Source organism: Molothrus aeneus, chromosome 3, assembly GCF_037042795.1.
Source record: "Molothrus aeneus isolate 106 chromosome 3, BPBGC_Maene_1.0, whole genome shotgun sequence".
Taxonomy (NCBI): Eukaryota; Metazoa; Chordata; class Aves; order Passeriformes; family Icteridae; genus Molothrus; species Molothrus aeneus.
Genome location: NC_089648.1, coordinates 64,037,048 through 64,058,337, shown reverse-complemented (window position 1 = coordinate 64,058,337; position 21,290 = coordinate 64,037,048). Strand labels below are relative to the sequence as shown.

Genomic DNA, 21,290 nt, shown 5'->3' with positions numbered 1-21,290 from the left:
TCTGCCTACAGTTTTGTGCTTAGTCTTTTAAACAGACCTACCTGTGATCTCTCCAATCAGCCAACAGGAGCATCTGTCTAAAAAAAGAATCAGGGAATGCTGCTCTAAAATCCTTTTATCATACAGAAATAACATTTTTAATATCAAGACCTTGATTTAAAAAAAAAACCCAAAACAACAAAACCTAAGGCCAGGAAGAGAGAGCTTGGTCAGCTGGTATTTGGGCAGAACAGACCTCTTAAAGAGAAGCTGGGGTGGGTGTTGGGAAGATGTTTCATGGTTCCTTTCTTGCCTCTAGCTTTGATCACTTTTGTCACATGCCAGATACTGGACAAATGAGAACCATGAAAAATTCACTTTTGTAACAAAATTTATTTCTGCTCTGTGGATACAAATCCCAAACATCAACAAACGAATTCCAGTGGAAAAATACCAGTCATTAACAATGAAAACTTTTATTATTATTTAATAAATAGAACTTTGGCATTCAAAATTCTAGCTGTAAACCCTACTTTAAAAAAAATTACAAAAAGAGGCAAGAACAACAAGCCTAAAGCTGAGCCAGCCAGTGGCTCCGTTACTTTTTACAATGAACACATTGTGATTAAGTCATGACAACTCTATTTACATATGAGGTATTCTGAGCAGTTCAAAAATTGAACCCAATTTACAAAACTACCAGTCTTCAGGGACTGATCCAGTACATATGTCAGCTGTGCTTTTAAAAGAGAGCTCCAGACACTCCTCCCCACTGAACTAATGATATACTGTAATTAATATACACAGAAAAAACACATTATCATTTGTGTTTCCTGCTCACACATCGTATTCAAAGAAGCTGCATACAACAACCAGCCTAACATTCAAAGTGTACACCTAGTACCTAGTTTCAGTATTTCTGTTTCTAGACATTATGCAGAGTTTTTACTACAAAAGCTTATTAACAAAGTAATAGCAGGTGAGAAGAAAACAAGGTGCAGTCATCAGCACACTAACAACTTATCTGAAGTTCCAGGGGGACATACATTTATTTACTTCAGGCTAAAAAGGCACAAAGGTATGCAGCTGTGGAATTAATATTGCTAATGAGCTACTGGAATAAATCATCCCTTTAGATAACAACCATTGAGCTATTTGCAGTCTAAGAATGCAGATTAGCTCAGATCTTTTCTCCACTCATGGTAGAACTTGTCATATCAATGAGAAGAGCACAATTATACTTCCAGTTACACCTGCATTACACCACTGAGAAGGGCAAGGAAAACTGGAGCAAATTGTGCCCTGATGGAGGGAGCGCAGCTTGCTGTCACTGCCCGTGCTACAGCAGAAGGTCATGGAGAAAAGGGTTTGCTTTCTTCCTTTCCTTGCACTCTTATCCTTCCCAAGAAAAACCAAAAAAATGTATGAAACAAAAGACAGGCAGAGCAAGGGCAAAAGAAGGAAGGAAACCTTCTGAAGTGAAAAGGACGGAATTTCAGCTCTTGAATGACTTCATGACCACCATCAGTTTCAAATGCTGGAGCCTGAGTGGGTGGTTTCAGCAAATCTCCACAATTTCACACACCTGTCACACCACAAAGCTGCACAGCGGAGTTCAGCAACCTAAATCACATTTACATGACTGAGCTGCATTACTTCTATATAGTAAATACTTCTATATAGTGAATACATCATCTATAGCTTGTCGGAAGACAGTTACTTTTCATGTCTTTTTCAAAATACATTCTTAAATACAGTAGTTACTGTAAGTATCTTCTAGAGGATCTCATAAATTCTACCTGAAACTGTACAAAATGTACAGTTTGCTGACAGCCAGAACAGTACAGAATCCATTCATCTGCAGTTGTTTTCAGCCCTTGGGATTGTCTAATAGCTACAGCAAAAAGTTGTCATGACTAAATCGAAGCAATTCCAATGTTAACATTCGTTAATCACCTCTGTATTAAATATGCTGAATGAGACCACACACATTACATTTTAACCAATTAAACAGTCATGCATATCTTAGACAAAGCTTATTCCATTTAGAGGCATCTGTAAACTGATGCATATATAGTAATTGCTACCACTACAACAGGCCAAATTTTAAGAAATCAAAGCAAAGTACTGTATCGCTGTAAATAATCAATTGGTAGTCTGCTTCTTTGGCTCACACATCCATCATTCACCTCCCTACTTTAATTTGACTGAGGCAGATAAACTCAGGGGGTTTTAAATCAAGTGCTTTCAAGTCAACATAAATATGACAGGTTCTGTAACAAAAACATTAGAACACAAGATTACAGCACTGCAATCAAAAGTATTATGAATAAAATGGGATCCCCTCCCAGAGGGACTTTCAACTAATACTTGAAGAGCATAAAAGCTCTGAAGTGCTTGGCAAATATAAACTAGTGATCTCAATTTTGCAGTACAGTATCACCATTTAGCAGGAGGGACAGTGGAGAAATACCAGCCAAGTGACAAGCTTAATAGCTCAAAGTGACTCAAAAGATCTCCTGCTCCCCTGTAATTGCTCTATTAAACTCCTTGTTATTTCTATCAAACGTAGATTAATGCAGGCTTTGGTGATATTTTATAGGTACAACATTGCCATCTAAGGAAGCAATAACCTGTAACTTGTGTGTTTCCTCTCTCCGTAATATTTCTAATTTATTATCTGAAATGCTATTGTTGAATTCTGATAGGAGACAGATGCCATAAACTAAAGACTACCTCACTGCAGGGACAAACCCAACCAACCACACCAGAGGAATGAGCTGAAGCCTTAGTCACAAAAGCCAGCACTGTCAGAGGCACAGCAGACTGTGCAAGCCCACTGGTACAAAGATCCTGGTTTTCAGTTTTGCAATGGTATAAAAGTATACCTCTGATGCAGCAGGTGTGTATTGTGAAATTAATATTGCTAATGAGCTACCAGAGTAAATCATCCCTTTAGATAACAACCATTGATCTGTTTGCAGTTTAAGAATGCAGATTAGTTCAGAACATCTTTTCCCCACTCATAGCAGAACTCATCACATCAATGAGAGGAGCACAATTATACTTCCAACTCCACCTGCATCACACCACTGAGAAGGACAAGGAAGACTGGAGCAAATTATGCTCTGATGGAGAGACTGAAGTGTGCCTACAGAAAGAAAAGAGAAATTTAAAATAAAATGGCCTCATTTTTTTTTCCTTGAAGTAGACAGTAGATAACTTCACTTGTGATTTTATCTAGACACAGAATGTTTTAGTGCTCACAGGAGCTGAATCAGTCAGATTAATCTGATAACACCATGTAGCAGTAGTATAAATAGCAACACTACTTTTCACACATTAGTCCAAGTCTACTTTCAGGATAGAGAAAACTGTCAAATAAATAAATTCATACATCTAAAAACAATTAAACCACTAAATTATAAAAACAACATTAACAGTAACTGTTAAACAATGAACAGAAAGCAACACATCACCAAATCAGAAATCTGAAGATATTCACTTTTGCCATAAAAATGTTACCCTAGAATTAACTTGGTTTGAATTGCTAAGCTTTCCAAGAGATTTCTGCTGTTATCCCCACTCCAGATCAGCTGACTGACTTGCACCTTAAGGCATCTAAAACCTTCTTGCAATACCACACAAGTGAGTGATGCATGAATTTTTCTTAACAGTGTTATTTAAAAGCAGTTTTACTCTTTGCAAGTTTCTGTTTCCTTCAGTCAAACACTATTTTCGACTATGCAAAACTGTGCAACTAACCTGCAGTGATGTTCCTGGAAATGTCATCTGTCCCATGGGAGTTAAAGAGCACTGCCAAGTGACACTCTTTGAATAAGCTATGGAACATAAGCCTACTATTTTATGTAATTGCTTTCTACAAAAATGGAGAAATCAAGATTTTCCAAACACCGTGGAAAATTTTTCAGTCCTCAGATAACCAAGTACTTTATACTGCTAACTGGAAACATTCTGTTTTGAGCCTTCATTTTGCCAGGAGTCAAAACCACCCTTTTCATAGTTGTAGTAAAAACGGCTGAGGTGGTGCACAACCTTATCAGAGACCTTCAGGAATAAAATACAGCAACATTTTGAAATGGAAAGGACCTAAGGGGAAAAAAAATACAAACACTAAAATACAGTTGTTGGTTGTTTTGGGGTTTTTTTCATATAGCCATGGAGCAAGCTGCAGTTTTGTGTCTTGCAGCTTCTCTGGTTTGTCACAGACTTTGAACTATTCAAACTTCTTACAGCAATGTGAGAGCACTTCAAACAATCTGGTACAGCTCTATTTTATGCACTTGTTTGGATAAAGGAGTTAAACCTGGGGTTTTTCTGCTACTGACAAACAAGGTAGACATCCATTACTAAAAAGATCTTTCTTATATCCTAATTTTTGACAACTTGGAGACCAATTACTTTTTGAATGTTCCAAGATTGTTCTAATTGCAATTCTTAGAGTGAAGTGCAGTGGTAGAAGCCTCTGGCTTCATCATGTACAGCCAGACATACACATGCATAGGTTCTTCAACCCTCTCCCCCTAAGATCTGAACTCAGATAATGCCACATAAACCCTTGATGAAGGAAAGGACTGAGAGTTGTAGCAGCACGGCTGTTCCAAAGCTCTGGATCCAAAAACTAGGCAAAGAAATAAAATGAGCCCAAATGAAGGAAACAGAGTGTCCAACTGAATCATTCTTCACAGCTTGTTCCTACATTCAGTAGTTTGGAGAAGATATTTCTTGCAGTTTGTACCACTGTTCAGACGATGACTGCCCCCTGCACACCAGACTCCCGAGATCCATCACACACAGCGCTCGGAGATGCGTGTCTGGTGCTATTTGCAGCCTTCCCATATGGCTCCTTAATGGAAATGCAAAGACCTGTGACACAGCAGGACCTAGTAAGCAGTTTGCTACAGGATGGGGTGTTGTCACTGAGTGATGCAGTTGTCCCCCATGTCCTGAGCATAGCGGTCTGACATGATAGTCCTTAGCTCATCGATGTCCTTCCGCAGCTGACAAACGTCCGACAGCTTCTTCGAAAGGGTCTCTGTGCTGTGGTAATTTTCACTCTCTTCAGATGAGCAGCTCAGTGCTACAAAAAACAACATCCAAGGTTAAAGCTCCAGCAGCTGTGGCCTCTGAATTCTGCAACTAGTCACCTCCTTGGAAATAAGAGGCAGGTCACTTGATTTACATCAAGACAAATCACGCTTCAGTGTGATGAAAAGTCTACAAAATAAGGTATCAAGTGAACTTAAACTCAATTCAGAGCCCATCAGTGCTTCTCTGAAAGACATGCTTTTCTGTCTGCACCAAGATCTAGACTTCCTGAAGTCTGATGAATCAGAACAGCAGTGGAAAAAAATGAAAAGAGCATTTCTAGAGACTTCGGGTGTTTCTATAGTCACTCAGAAAAGAGGGCTAGCAGGTGTGTAGCAGCTCTTGCTGCACAAACGCTGTACTTTACCTTTCTACCTTGCTGATGGTTCAGTTCAGCAACCCATCCACCTGATGAATTCTAATTCACATTCAGAAAACATCAAAATATGATACATTCAGGTCAACACAACCAGCTTGTTAGAAGGAAAGACCTGACATAAACTTTGGTTTTAGGGCATTTTAGGGCATGCTTCTCATTTCCTGGTTAAATTTAACAGCTTAGTAAATGCTGAAGACTAGATGAACAGCACAAGAGATGAAGTTACAGGTACAAGGCTTATTTCAAACACCTGGACATCCCCACTCCCAAACCAGACCGATACATATTCAAACAGTAGATGGATATTCCTATCACTTGATAGGATATCAAGTGTTTTAAAGCCCAAAGGCTTTAAAACAAAAGCACAAGATGTGTTTAGCATCTGTTAACCCTCATAGTGACTGCAGTCTGTCAGACGCCTGGCTACACACCTTTCTTTTCTAGAGCAGTGAACATATCCATGACTGGGTCCACATGAAGAGCCAGCTACCTGCTCTCCTGACCTGGCAAGGACCTGTGCAGTCACATGCATTTAGTGACCCAGAGGCACTAAGATCCCAGCTTCTCCAGAGAGCTCCATGAGTTCATGCACCACTGCTCCAGCTGCATAGCAAGGGGACACAAGCTTGTCCAGCTGGCAAGTTCAAGCACCACACTAGCTAAACTGTTATTCCTTTGTGTCAAAACATTTATTAAGCACTGGAAAGTCAACATCACTTACATCTGATTCCCAGCAGTAAGGAAAGGTTAGGCTCCTTGCCCTGAGCTCTCTGGGTAAGAATACTGCACAGTGCTTTCAAGTCAAACAAGCAGTGGGACATTTCCTTGAACAACTGGTCTGCTACAGGCATCTTCTCAGATACTGGCTGCTTGGACTGCTCCACCAGCCTGATCTGCTCCTTCAGGCAGGCATTCTCTTCCATCAGTCTTTGGTTCTTTGTGAAAAGCAAATAGAAAAAAGGGGAAAGTTAGTCCGCAGCATTCAATGTAGCAGAAAGCTTCAAGCCACAGATAGTACAATTAAAAATAATTAATTTCCAAACATATAATCAGTATTTCTGTAGCCCTCCAAAGAACAGCATACAGACAGCTTTTATAGGGCTATTTCATGTTGTCATTACTTCTGCATCTTTACCTTTTAAATTCTCACTTCTTTACACAGGGGTGGTATGCATTATATATCTGCATGGCAGCCAGGATATTTAAGTATGTAATAAAGCTCATAAAGCCCTACCAAGGCATCTTATAATAATTCTATAAGGTTCTTCCTGGCTCTGGTGTGGTGAGGGGTTGGGATACTAGTGCTATTTTACTTACTTCAGAGAGAGTTTTATTCAGCTGCTCTATATGTCTTTCTTTTTCCTCAAGCTCATTTGTCATCTTCTGAATTATCAGCTTTTCTTGTGAAAGCTTCTCTTGCATAGACTGAAATGAAAGAAAACACAGGTTAACGATCTTAAACAACAACAAAAAAAAACCTGCTGCAGCACGGAATCACCTGCTGTCAATTCCCCGGTTTTTACCCACAGAGCTCAAACTGAGAAATCATGAGATACTGCCAGAATGGAATTTTCAGGGTGAATTCAGCATGAGCACAGGTGCCTTTACTCTTGAAAGTACTCATATTTATTCCACTACTTGGCTTTTAAATCTGCAGATATGTCTTTTCAGGTCATCTGGCAAAATTCAGAAAAAGGAATATTCAAGCCATCTTATCTGAATACTAACAATGAATAGAGACTACATAAACTCCTGGTGCTTTCAAACAGAGAGATCTCTTCAGCTGTGAATTGCCACCTGTAAGATTTACCAGTACTGATGAGAAGGCAGGGAGTAATGAGAGGCAAGGCAGGTCCAACGCTACATGAAGTTTTTAAAGGCCTGGCAAGTCACAGGAGGTGCTGCAGCATTGACAAAATTTCCCTGCACATTCAGCTCGACACCACACAAGCAGTGGGGACTCTGTCACGCTCTTTGCAAAACTGGAAAACAATGGTGCTAACATTTACAGACTTAATGCAGACTAAAAAACCCCCAACCCTTGATTTTCACGTCAGCAGTAGGAATGAGCAGGCAGAATCCAGATATGATTACTTCTTTTTAAAGCCATTTTCGTACACTTGACCTGCTGCTCTTTTAACCCCCAGCATGCCCCTCAAAAGGAAGTGCTGAAGTAATGTGTATCCTAAAGATAAGCTCTTTGAGAAAGCACAACCACACACACCAGTGGGAGGAAGGAGGCAAAGGAAACACTCTGGGCCAGGAGAGGGCAGGAAATAACTGCTTCAGGCATTTCCTTTGCGTGCTTGCAGATGAGCAGAACCTGCAGTGATGTTGAATCGTTGCCTTTAGGTTTTTATAAACATTATCTACTGAGAAAAATCGCCATTACTAGGTTGGACTGAAGGTCCTTCAAGCTCCATCTGTGGCGTACAGGTGTCATACTTAAGAAGCATGAAGTGAACAGGGCAATGCAGTGCCAAAAACACCCTCCCAGCTTCCAAATATCTTCCAATTTTAACAGTCATTGATGAAGATCAAGTTCGGGACACCCAGTGCCCCAGCTATGACAGATGCATTAGGACTACCACTTACATGTTTCATGTTCATGCCAACAGCAGACAAAAAAGGTTTGACTGTGCAGCCTTCTGGAAGGGGGGAGGTGGTAGGGAAGACAGGGTGAGAAATATTAACCTTTCCCAGTGTATTTTCAGAACTACATCTGCCACTAAACTTACATGGCTCTGCAAACTAAGCAAGAAACAACTTTTAGAATATTCCATGCAACATGCACATGTTCAGCTCAAGAACTGCTCCATGTAATGGGAACTACTAGAAGTAGAAATCAGTGTTTATATTTAGAAGATACACCTAAGAGCTACCAATCATTCTCTGTTACCCTCATCCTAATGCTCAGAAAAAGAACAGCCTGACTGAACCTGTAGTTTTCCACGTTCCTCATGGTGCTATGAATTCCTTATACTTCACCCTTAATTTTTCCATATGCCTTCCAAAGTTACAATTTGGTGGCAATATTCCCAGCCTGGCACAATTGCGGTTTATTGAGACCGACAAGATCGACAAACGTACTTTGTACAATGCCTATGTTACCCAATCTGACTTCTACTGTCTTTTTTTGTATCAAAACTGTTCGTTTTGTGATATCCAAATTAATAATATAAATATGAATTTCTCTTTAAAGCACCACGGTCATCTACAATTTTTCTCTTTCTAAAGGTGCACTATATATGCAGCACAGCATCTTGCCAAGGCCAACAAAAATTTTAATTCCTCTCACTCAGAACAACAAATCAATGAAGTAAAACCATACAAGGAAGATCAAAATAATTTCACCATGATTATGAGAAACTAATACTGCTTTATACAACTGCTGTCTGAAACAGAATTTGTTTTCAGCTTGCAAGTCAAAACCAATGAACTGAAATACATTCTCAAGCATAAGGTTACAATGTGGCAGAAGACATGGAATAAAATGAGATCATCTTAGCAGGAGATGAATTGTATCTCTGTGCTAATAAGGGATTTCAATTTCCAATGAGCTAATTTTCAATACTTCCCAGGTCACAAGTATGGAAGGCCAGGCATATCAAGGATAGAAAGAAGCTCCTATAAGTCCACAAGTAATTCAAGGGCTGACACCGTTTTAAAATCTTCTTTTCTGTCCTCATATAAAAGACCTCAAGAGGAAAAGAAAGAGGAAGTCCTGGAGAACAGAACGGTATCCTGTTTACAGACAGTCACAACTATTCAGCTTTTCCCAGTCCAGCTCTGTAAAGTCATGTCAGGCTAAGCACACAAAACACTGTAGATCACTAGTCCCAAGGTAATGGTGATGGTGAGAAAAAGACCAGAAGGCTTAGGAAACATGGAAAGATTTAGGTTGATGATGACACACCTAGCAAGTTGTGTGTATCTCTGATAAGCACAACATATATATGGAGTACATATGTAAATAATCTTAACTACAAAAAGGCACAGAGAACCTCAAAATGTTATGAAGTTCAAGCTGAACTTCTTTTTAATTATATAACATCTGAAACAACATTAGCCTGCATTACAATTTTTGCACATACCAGTCTGCTCCATGCAAACATCTCAGTTTGATAAAATCAGTCTTCTTCAAACCTTGAGAAGGTAAATCAGTCAATTTCCTTTTCAGTTAACACATGTACCTCATGTTGCAATTTAAATTCTCCTGCTGGTTCTCTACACATATATTTCACACACTGCAACCTAATCAAACAAATACATGGCTGTTGACAGGAGTCAGGCCTCCTAATTACCATGGCAGAGAAAGGAAGCAACTAAACAGTGGGAGACAACTTTTAACAGACAAATGACATTCTAGAAGAGGAATGTGGAAACTGGAGTTTGGCTTCAATGTTTGCTGAAAACAGATGTTTGGGTTTGTTTAAATGCTCAGATTTTCTATGACAAGAAATACCTTCCTTTCTAAAACCTGTATAATGTTTCTTTTTCTCCACAACAAACAGCAGTCACTGAGTAACTTTCAACACTCTCTTAATCAGATCTATAGAGCTGCAGCTGACTCCTAGCTGACAACCTCTGCTGTCTAGAAAAATCTCTGGCTGCAAGCTGGCTGCCCAACATCCAGCAGGACAGCTAAGGTATCCAAGTGTCAGAAACTAGTTGAACAGGGTGAAGTGAGATAATTTAGAAAGGCACCTGTCTCTTCTAACAAACTGAACACTGAAGCCCCTAAGCAACAGTGCTTTTGTACTTTGGATGACCCGCTAGACTAGCAGGATAAGGATGCAACACAGCAACAGTTTTTCACTTTTTGATGAGTACCAGTGAAGTGCTAAACCACAGAGACATAACTACACCAGGAGCCTGCAAGAGAACATGAGTTGACTACAGTCCATCTGTAAGATTAAATTTTTGGCATTTCTCCCTTTGACTCCTATTCAGAAAAATAAAAAAATAAAATTCAACTTTAGCTATATCATTCTTGTGAACTAAAAATGCACACAGTAAACAACAGAATATAAACTCTTCCTTACCTGCATGTCCAAAATCAGTCCAGTTATCTGATTTTGTTGATTGTCTATAATCTAGAATATAAAATTGAGCAATTTAGAAGGCTTGAGTCTCTTCAGATCCTTGTCTAAAAATCAGGCTACAGGTGTGTAGGCAGATTCTAAATAGCATCTTTAAAAAAACAAGTGACAAGACAGTTCAACTCTGACAGAATACAAAATTCATGCAAAATCAATATTCTGAACAGAGACAGGCAGGTCTTGAAAAGTCATCAGAATTAGCAACAAATATGTAATTCTTCAATGAGGTATTTATTTCTAAATTAAAAAAAAAAGAAGTGTAAGATTTAAGGTTAAAGATGGCACCAGCAGAATATTTGCAGACTAACCTTACTAGCTTTCTCATTCTTCTCCTTGAGACTTTCATTTTCACTCTGAAGCTGTTTTGTGTCCAACATAGGAAGTCGAATACCATCTTCCAGGCATTTTTCTACTTTCTGTTGTAAACTGCCATTCAACATGAAAGAAAGATTAGGTGGGTTAATAGAAACCAGAGGGTTGTGTGTTCTAGGAAAAAATTAGAAACTTGCACCATCTACCCAACCAGAACTGTAAAACTGTACCTAGCAGAATCCACCCTTATGTGATTCATGCACCAACAGCCCATGAATGATGCAAAAATTCTAAACTACTCAAGTTGCCGTGGCACTGACAAGGCCATATTCATGCAGATGAATGCAGGTTTTATGTGCCATACTCTGTGCTGAGTGTCCCAACAGGCACAGCTCCAGCAGTACTGTGTAGGAAGAGAGGGCAGAGAGGAGCAAAGCAAAGCTCTGCAGTGCTCACAGTCGCTCTGTGCCACTGGGGGAAGTGAAGCATAGGTCAGAGGCATCTGTGAACCTTCACAGCTTTGGGAGTGTTTAAATCAGATTGTCTCACTGGGGCACATACAACTCAAAGGGGAGTCCAGAATCAAATGCTGTGCACCAGCAGTGCTGGTGCCCCATCCACCACACCCTCTGTGACTTGTAATGGGGAGCCCAAGGCCATTCCTGCCAGGAATGCTCCCACACAAGGGCATGGCCTTCAGACCCTCCATTGCTCAACTCAAACCATACGCGTAGCTACAGCCTCTGTCTGCTCACCTTCTCTCAGAAAGGAAATACACTTTATTAGTGCTAATCTTGCTGTCTAATTTAGAAACCAGAGGTCATCCCAACTATTTGTAGGCTTTCGGAAAAGACAGAATGATCCCCCTCTAGATTAGGGGAGCACGAAAGCCTTCCATTGGTAAGATGGAAACAATGTGTCAACAATTTGGCTGGCAAGGTGTCCCAGCCAGCTCCCCTTTCATCATGGAAACCTTTCAGGCTCCTGTGGCATGCACCTTTACCCAATGGAGGGACAACAAACTGCAGGAACATCCACAGATACTTAAAAGTGATTCTCTCCTGCTCCCCTTTAATAAAAAAGAAAAATGTTTAAATAGGTCCCCTAAAACAGAACATAGTAACAAAGTCTCCATGTCTTACCTGGATATTCTTGGATATCTGTCCCATTTGTTTTTTCACACTTAGGTAAGTTCAATGACAACACACTAGCTACAGCTAAGTTTTCTTGTAAATACCTGCACCCTCAATAAAAAGGTTAAGAAATGGCTGGAATTTCTTGAAATCTTTGACCCTTCCTTGATATACGCATCAGCCAATATCCAGTTTTTCCACAGCTCATGACAGGATCAGTTATTACATAGCCCTACTGACAGCTTCTATACAATGCCCCTTTGCCACACAAGTTTGTTGTATTCTCTATCTAGCAACAGGCTATGATGCCATTGCTGGAGTGTCCCACACCCTAAAAGACAGACAGCAAAGAAGACCCTAGGCTCACTCTTCTCTGTGGTATTAACTACAACTTGCCACAAAGCAAGTTGTAAACCCCTTACCATAAAAAGTCATTAGCACTGTAATAGATTAAGTCTGCAAATAGCATTAGGTCTTGACATCAGGTGGGGATGCAGAGCCATTGCAGGGCACAGCCTGAGCAGCTGCCCATACCTCTGCACTGTTGTGACCAGCTCTTTTTCTTTTTTCTTCTGAGATGCCAGCTGTAATTCTCTCTCTCTGCACTGTGACCGGGCCTCTCCAAGCTTCTTTTCCAACTCAGCCATGGTTTCTTGAAGTTGCTTGTTCTTCTCTTCTAGAATTTGCAGCTAAGACAAGGTTACATTAGTCAGACACTGTGTCACACCAGCAGAAGGCCTTGTGTCAGACCACAGCCTTGCAGTGACCTGCTGCATAGTTTCACAGCAGTGTTGCTTATGTGACTGTGAGAAAATCCTAATACCTTTCTAAAAGATTGAAATACTCTTCCTAAACATAAGGGTGAAAAAAATAATACTTCAGAAATACTGTAAAATACTTCAGAACAGATATTAGGGAGCTTACTATATCTTTTAAATGTAAAACAAAGCTCCCTTTACCTTACCTGTTTAGTCTGCCCTTCTATATCATCCAGTGTTGGAAGGTCAGCCAGGTATTTCTCTAATGTTTCAATTCGTCTTTGCTTTTCTTTGTTTTGCTCAGACTCTTTCTGGCATTTCTTTTTCAGGCTGTTAATATATCGGTCTCTAGTTTTAAGCTAGAAGAAAGAAAGAAAGAGTACATGTTTTATGACACTAGTAAAAATAAGCCTGCTTTGGAAGCAGAGGCTGTTAACTCTCCGAGAATTGTACTCTCAGCTGCATGAAAGCATTGGCTAAGAGCAGGAAACAAAACCAAAAGTTATTACTCCCAACAGCTTCAAGTTACAGGCCACATGTGTCCTCAAACCACAGCTGCTTCATCTCTGCTCAGAACAATCCATGTACCTTATGAACTGAAAACACAAAGTTTAATACTTAAAATATTGTTAATTCTTTCACCCACTGAGATGCCCATACATAACAAATAATTAGGATATATTTTAGTTCCTCTAGACTAGGAAAACAACTTAAAAACATGAGGACCAAGAAAACTATCAAAATTGGAAGCCAAAACCCTGATTTTGATGCAGTCTGACAATCACATCAGAGGATATCAGATCAGAATAGCTGCCTTCTTAAACACCTTTTCTGTAGGCACCTTAATTTTCCATGAGCCTGGAAAAGACTTTTTGCATTATGTTATATTTGTTTGTATTCCTGGTACTTATTTTGCTTTATTACCTAGACCAACAAAGTGGAAAGAAAGGCAGGAAAAAAGAGTATTTTCCACTGTCCCTCCCTGCCCTCTCTCTCCTCTTTTTGTTCAGTGCAGAGAGTGGATGGGTGTTAAGGGGCAAATCAGGACTGTGCAGTGAAGCAGGGTCCAACCTACAGACCATGCTGCTAACACAAGCACTGCTGCACAGGTCCTCACCACTGCTTGCCAATTCCTACACAGTGAGCAATCCAGGCAGGAAAACCCACAAAAGAGGAGCAGCAGTATTCAATTTCTGCTCTTCCTGCCTCAGTGAAAAGCATACCAAGGGTTCACAGGAAATGGTACAGCAGAATTTTGAGATGAATTATGCATTCTTCTTTGTCTTTCCACTGGACACTTCACTGTATCATACTGCTTGTATCCCTTGAACCTGATTTAATATAAATTAAGCCCAGTAATTAAAGAAGATGAAGTTACAGTGACAATGTATCCCTAAAACATTAATTAGGAACCCCTTGGTCAATGGCACATTCCTGCCTGCAATAAAGGAAGGCTGTGAGTACATTCAAAGCTACCCCTGGGAATTCCTTATGCCTGCTAAGAAACCCTTTCTCCAAACAGTTCCAAGAACACAGCTATCTTTGTCTCAGTGTAAAGTCTACTCTGAGCATTCTAAGAAAGCTACAAGAGAATCACTCCTGTTAAATAGGCACATACAGGCTGGTAAGTGCATCTCAAAGCTTGAGGGCCACATTTACAAACCACACTAAAAATAAGGATTTAATTTTCACAATCTATGTTTTAAAATTATATTTTATTTATATAATAAACACTACAAGCTACAATACTGAACAGCTTTTTTTTTCCAAAGCTTAACTGATACCTTATTAAATCTGTTACCATGATTAATATTCCACCTAGTATCACTTTCTAGGATATATTTTCTGCAAGTCTAGATTTATCCATTACCAAAACCTGAAATCAATAATCTTCTTTTTCTGTCACAGACAGTTTAGTGATGTTTTGAAAATAACTCAGGCACCCATATATCAAGTTGCTTTCTAGCAAAAATATGCTGCTGCAACAGTGACAAAAAGAAAGGTGGATCAGGAAAGACACTTACTTTCTCCTCCATCTTCTTTTTCTCCTCACTAGATTTGTTTGAAAGTTGTTTCACAATTTCACTGAGTTGCAGTTCCTTGCTCTCAGCTGCTGCAATCTTTCGCTCAAGCTCCTCGAGGTGGGATGCTGATCTTTCTGAAATGTGAGGCTGCAGTGGTGTGCTCTCATACTGTGGTTGCTTATGAAAAGAAATAAAATAATCACACAAATGAACACACACACACACCGCTGTACACTTGAACTGCAGAACAGAAAACAGTTCTGCATTTTTTTTTAGCTGTCAGGAAGGGTGGGGTTTGATTTTTCAAACATTGAAAGACATGGCAACAGCATCAGTTTCGGGAATCTGAAGCCAAGAGACAAAGAAGTTGGACACCTTTACACTCATAACAAATGCACAAGAACATTGTGTGGCTACTTTCCCCCTCAGATTTATGGAAGATGTGTGATTTCAAAATAAATCCCTATAAATGCAGAATAAAAGCATTTTCAAAACAAATCACTATCACTGCTTTATCATACCATCTCCTGAGAAGAAAAACATTTTAAAATTGCTATGAATATACTGAAGTAAGAGACTTCAATCTCAAGATCCTCCTAAAGCAGAACATCAACACCAGTCAAGGCTTAGAGCAATCACTCAGGAACAAGCAGGAACACTAGAGCTACAGTCAGAAGGTCTCCTGTCTTTTGTTCTGTGTACCAACACTTCCATCTCCACTGCCTAGAGACAGACAAGCACAAAATGGAAGTTGGCTGCATGTGGGATGAAAAAGGAGATGCATCCCATTAAGCTTTTAATTTCAAAATTCTTTTAATAACATAAATTGGTTATCTTTAAAAATACTGCCTGTATAATTTCTTTAACCAGTGACATTCCTTCAGTAAAGTATTAAAAGATTAAAACCTTCATTAAACTAGATTTGCTTTTATAAATTTGTCTTAGAGAAGCCAAGCAGAAAATCAAATACAAATCAAGCAGAAACCCAAATACATTATAAACTTTCAATCTTCTTTAAATTATGAAAGAGGAATGCACCTGCTGCTTTATTTGAAGCATAACATACTAAGATATGTGCACTAAATTTCAGTTTCTGCAATATTGTTTCCTTTGTTTATCTGGGTTTTTTGTTTGCATCTTCTTTCCCTCTCCCCTCTCAAAAAAAAATTCTTAACCTACAAATTAGGTTAAAATCAAATTAGGTTAAAACCTTAAAATTTAAAGTATTTTGTAAAAGAAGATCTGGAAGCAACAAAATCCTAGACATTCCTAGATGTCTCAAAAGTTTCTGTATACCTAAGTTCAGCTGAGGCTCCACTTGAATTTCTCTGCTGTCACACAAACCACAGTCTCACATGATGTACAACTGTGCTATTCCAAGTACACAAGTAATGTCATGCCGAAGTACCCTAGCTGAGATCCTACTGCAGTGCTTGTGACAGAAAAAAATAACATAACAAAAGAGGGACAGAAAAGCTATTTCTCTGCATATCTGCCTTTAAGAATCCCTTGCTGAAACGCCTTTTAGATATGCCAAGGCCTGGAGATGGAATTTGTGTGCTACAAGCAGCCACAGTCCTCGCACTGATCTGCATTTCTTGGTGAACCTTTGCTACCTCATATCCTTATGCCACTTGTCCTAAGTTTCATCTACCTAGCACAGGTATCAAGTATACTCAAAATACCACCAGACATTCCCTTTCAGACTAAGGGAGCACTCGCCCATATCCTTTTCAGGTTCTTGTCAAAAGGTATTCCACCAGTCTGTTTCCCTTCTCATATCTCCTCCATCTACTCTATCCATAAAATCTAACCATCTATCCAGGAGAGCAGTATTTCCTCATCTTCAGAAAATCTCCCATTAGATATTTTCAGATAGTCTCCTATCAAACTATTTTTTCTCCTACTATCTCCCTGTAGGACTACCATACATGCATGCTGTTAAACTCTTATAGTGTCACAATCCTTCATTGCTATCTTATTTTTATCAGACTTCCAAGTATGTACAAGACTAACAAAACTTAGATTTCTGCAAATATAAGGTAAACTACAACACTTGCAGAAGGTTTTCTCTACACAATCTGCAGCTATGAAATTACACAGCCATCAATAATCACAAAAGCTCTTCACTCTGGCCTGCAGAAAATGGTGAAGATGCTTTAGGTGCCAGGTGCTGGGCAGTGGAAAGCTTTGCTGAAAGAAAAGCATTCATCCTACCTGTAAGTTAGTCAGGTATGGTTCTTCGCAGTTCACAAGATGGCTCAGTCTTGCATGTTGAGCTCGTATTTCATTCTCTCTTATCTTCTGATGTAAACTGTTAATTTGCTGATTCTGCCTGTAATACACAAATTTAAATTGGGAAAAAAAAAAGGAATGGAACAGAGATTAGAAAAACAGAGTTCTTAAGACTTATACTAAAGAATACATTAACAGTGGTATTCAACTATCCAGGATTACACTAGCTGTTGTTTTTTTCTCACTGCAGCCAGACTGCAACTGTAGAAATACAATTTGAAAACTCTTATCAATTTTGTGTGGGTTGAGGGAGGCTTCTGTTGCCATCTGCTGCTAGGGTAGGAAGTATAAGCAGGGAAAAGCATACAGAAAGCAGAACAAAACCAAACAAAAATGGCACCTTCATTTCACTTGGACTCCTCCTGCTTGGCCCCTCTTTTTACCAGAACCGATTTCTGATAAAAGCTGAGGAGATTTACAAATCAAGAGGAACAGAAAGAACTTAAGAAGAAAAGGCCATTATATAAGATAGTCAGCACAGCTTCCCTACAAGGTCTTGCTTTTTTCTTTGCTTAAGACGTTCTCAATCAACTGCTTTACCTAAGACGTACCTTCCCCTAGGGTAAAATACTGCACACTGTGTGCTACCACAAGTAGCAGACACCCACTGCTTGGCCAGTGTACAACAAAAACAGTATCAGCATTGTATCATTATTGAATTATAACACAAATTGTATCACTGCTTAAATCCTGACTGCATTTGAACTCGGCAGGACTGCAGGGCAAACACCTGCCAGGTCTCTGCCACGGCACAAGTCACAGCCCCACGAGGTGTGCAGTAACTCTCCATGGAGCAATAGGCACCTCAAAACCTGACCCAGAGTGGAGCTGTCAGCACCCACCAGAAACACACAGAGACCTCTCAATAAACTTAAAACCAATTTTGTGCACTCTGTAATTTTCCTTCTTTTTAATTCTAGGATATATTTGCATGCAAGCAAGAAATTTTTTTTTTCACAGTTTCACCTAAGCATGGAGCATGACTGGCTTTTCTGAAAACAATGATGCTGAACCCAGGTGACTAAACCCAATATTAAGAGGAGATAAACAGCAAATACAGGTTAACTTCAAGGGAAAAGACCTTTCCTGTGCATACCCTGGAAGAGCAAATCCTGCAAAGTATACAGAAAAATATCAACATCTGTTGCTTTTTTTAAAATTCGGAAGGGTTGTGTTTAGGAAGAGCATCTTGGAAACAGTAGAAGGTGTTCAAAAATATGGATTATATAAGCTATAAACTAATACAAAATATCTATTAGTTGAAAAGATGCCAACTGCAAATTTTAATAGGATGCTGAAGGGACCATTTTAGCTACTCATATTCTTCTAGCTAGTCATCAGCCAACTGTACCCCTATTATTTGGTTTACAAAAGCAAGAACATATTTTAAAAATATTGAATATAGTAGAAGTTATTTCTCAGCCAGATGTGTTAAAGAAAACATAATGAGAACTTTTTTTTTTTCTTTTTCCCTATTTTTATATCTATAAAGAACAGCAATGAATGGAAAGCCAGTATATGTAAGTTGCCATTTGTTGGTACCTTAGAACAATTTATTCAACATGAATGAATAAAGAGAGAGCAAGTGAATATATTTATGTGACTATAGCGAATTTCAAAATATTTTGTATCAGCACAGGTGATTTTGAGGCTTCCCTGTTCCCTCTACTATCTAGATTGAACAAGCTTGTACAAATACAAAAGGAGTATGTGATATCAGAAGGCTGTGCACAATTCTGGTTGTCATCTGTAAGATGGCACTAAAACAAAAGGCTTCCAACTTATTTTGGAAGATTAGGTAAATGAATATGCTCTTAACTTGTAAGATTCCTTACAAAACCCCAGAAGTTTGTACAATTATATGAGAAAATATGAAGTCTCAATGACTTCTGTGCATGCCTGGTCACAGAGAACAAAATTATTTAGTATGAGTTATTCAAACCTATGAACTGAAGCAAATTTTTATTTTTTATCACCTTATTACTTCCTAGACAGATCTATTAAAAATTCATTGTTTTAAAATTATTTATGTGTTTTAAAATTATTTATCCACTCGTCACATACCCCTTGAAAGCACTATAGGATTTTCTGTTTATGGCTGATTGCAATTTAGCCTCCCCTCCCAGGCAGGATTTCAAGAGTCTGAACACTACAGCCTGGAGAATATGTTTTAAAATATTTTTGAACTACCAGTGGAGTTTGAACTACATTATTGTATTTCTTTTCATAATCCTTTCCCTACCTTACCAAATCTCTATTGCAAAAAAGGTGAGACAAGTTAAACCAAGATGAGACAGAACACAGTTTAGCTAGCTTGCTTCTTTTCACTCTGCAAAGCACAAAACTCTCCATCATTATATAACCTCGCCAACAAAACACACTCTAGAAATGTTTTAGGGCTCTGTAGACTCCACAACTTCTTCACATAACTGCCTCTATGAAAACAACATTAACCTCATGGCACCCTGAAACAAACATTTTGCTGCATAACTAGAGAGTCTGAGCTTTATCCAAAAGGAATTTAGAAATTTCAGTTGCTCTCAAAAACACAGCTTGCCTATTACAGTGGGAACACTGTCCCCAGAAGCCTCCCTATTAGCAATCTATCAGCCCAGCACTTTAAAAAAGCAAAACCAAATACAATCAGCCTTTAGCATTTAAGTGCCTCCAAGTTTCTGTCAAGCTCCTCAACCTTTAGTGCTTCTAGAAGCCATCTGAGTACAAGTGGGCACAGCTCTGGGCACGGGGGAATCTGACAGGACTCCAGCCTTCAGGGCACAGAAACCAGACCTCCCCTCACACATGTGGGTTCAGTGAAAGTACTGTACCTAGGCACCATGGAAACTGCTTTCCTTCACAATGTCCTTATTTTTTTCCCCATAAGTGAGTGTTACAACTTTATGCTGACAGCAAAGGAAGAGTTACAGGTGTACTGAATGTCATGACACTTCTCACATGGTTTCATGCAATCCCTTTGTCCAATGCAAAAATCACTATTTTACTTCAAGTGTCTGTCTTGACACATCTCCTCCCCTAACACTCAGACTAAAGTAGAAGGGAACAGGAGGCAATACCCTGATCCAAAGTCATCAACCAACCAAAGGGACTCAGAGCTGAAAATTTTGTTTAAATAAAATAAATAAAAGTTAAAAAATGAAAAATCAGAAAAGGCAGGAATAAAAAACATCCTTTTGGAAGGGACATTTTAGCGTTCCTTATGTAAACTGATCTTCCAGAAGGAAATGGCATTAAAAGATGCATAAACTGTAAATATTCTATCCAATCAATTAATGCAAACATGAGACTAATAACATTGTTTTCACAAACACTTCTGACACAAATCTTTCCAGCTGTCCCTCAAGGTGTAATATTATTTCCAGAAACTGGTGGTGGCAGTACAGAAACAGACAAAAAGAGAATCTAAACTTCTCTCGAAGTAGAAGAAGATTGCCTGGTACACATTTACCCACAGAAGAGTTCTGCACTGAGGACATCTTGTCTTTTTCTTCAGGTATAATGATTTAAAGGGATTTTTTTTTCCTTCACAAGCCACCTGCTTGCTATATTTTCATCATCCTTTTTCTTTTTTTAATTTCACTGATATACACTGGACTATGCCTTTTCAACCTCTTTTGGACCATAAATAAGCTGAGATCAAATCCACCCTGTACCGCTCCCAGGCACATTCATTCTGAGGGAACTCAGCAGAAGTGATAGGTTATCCAACAATGTACAAGACTCAAGTGGTGGCTGTGTCCTGCTCTGTGGTCTCCTGAACCAGCTTTTATGTCCCAGTTTCCACATGTTAGCTATTCTAGTTAGAGTATTCACAGAAAGCCCTATCATTTTCACAAAGTAATGACTTTGGGTTATTTCCAGGTCTTACAAACATGCATTTTGCTCCCTTTTCTTCCATTACCTTCAACATTCTTTATTTTTCAAGGCTTCAGTCATGTTTCACTACTTCAGATCAATGATATTTTGTTAGGAATGAAAAGTTAAAAACCTGTCATGGCAGATTGTATCATTTTCTCACCTTTCCCAGAATTACCAACTGCCACCCCTTCATAAAATCCTGCCACTACAGATTAGGCGATCAAAGATGCTGATTCTGTGTAATTATTTCCTTGGCATTTAAGGAGAGTAGTATTTCTTATCTGTCTTTCTGCCTGCCACAGACACTTCCATTCATAAGCCCC

General features: G+C 39.1%; 1 protein-coding gene across 1 annotated transcript in view; it reads right to left on the bottom strand.

Annotated features, from left to right (window-relative positions):
* Positions 1 to 352: 352 nt before the first annotated feature.
* The window catches only part of CEP85L (centrosomal protein 85 like), a 104,987-nt gene continuing 84,049 nt past the window's right edge, over positions 353 to 21,290 (bottom strand). The window contains exons 5-13 of the mRNA XM_066547085.1: positions 17,014 to 17,131; positions 14,797 to 14,973; positions 12,979 to 13,131; positions 12,549 to 12,703; positions 10,878 to 10,995; positions 10,513 to 10,563; positions 6,785 to 6,892; positions 6,189 to 6,402; positions 353 to 5,080 (exon numbers count right to left, since the gene is read on the bottom strand). Of these exons, the coding sequence (XP_066403182.1) occupies positions 4,917 to 5,080; positions 6,189 to 6,402; positions 6,785 to 6,892; positions 10,513 to 10,563; positions 10,878 to 10,995; positions 12,549 to 12,703; positions 12,979 to 13,131; positions 14,797 to 14,973; positions 17,014 to 17,131 (1,258 nt within the window). The 3' untranslated portion in view covers positions 353 to 4,916. The remainder of the gene's footprint in view (positions 5,081 to 6,188; positions 6,403 to 6,784; positions 6,893 to 10,512; positions 10,564 to 10,877; positions 10,996 to 12,548; positions 12,704 to 12,978; positions 13,132 to 14,796; positions 14,974 to 17,013; positions 17,132 to 21,290) is intronic.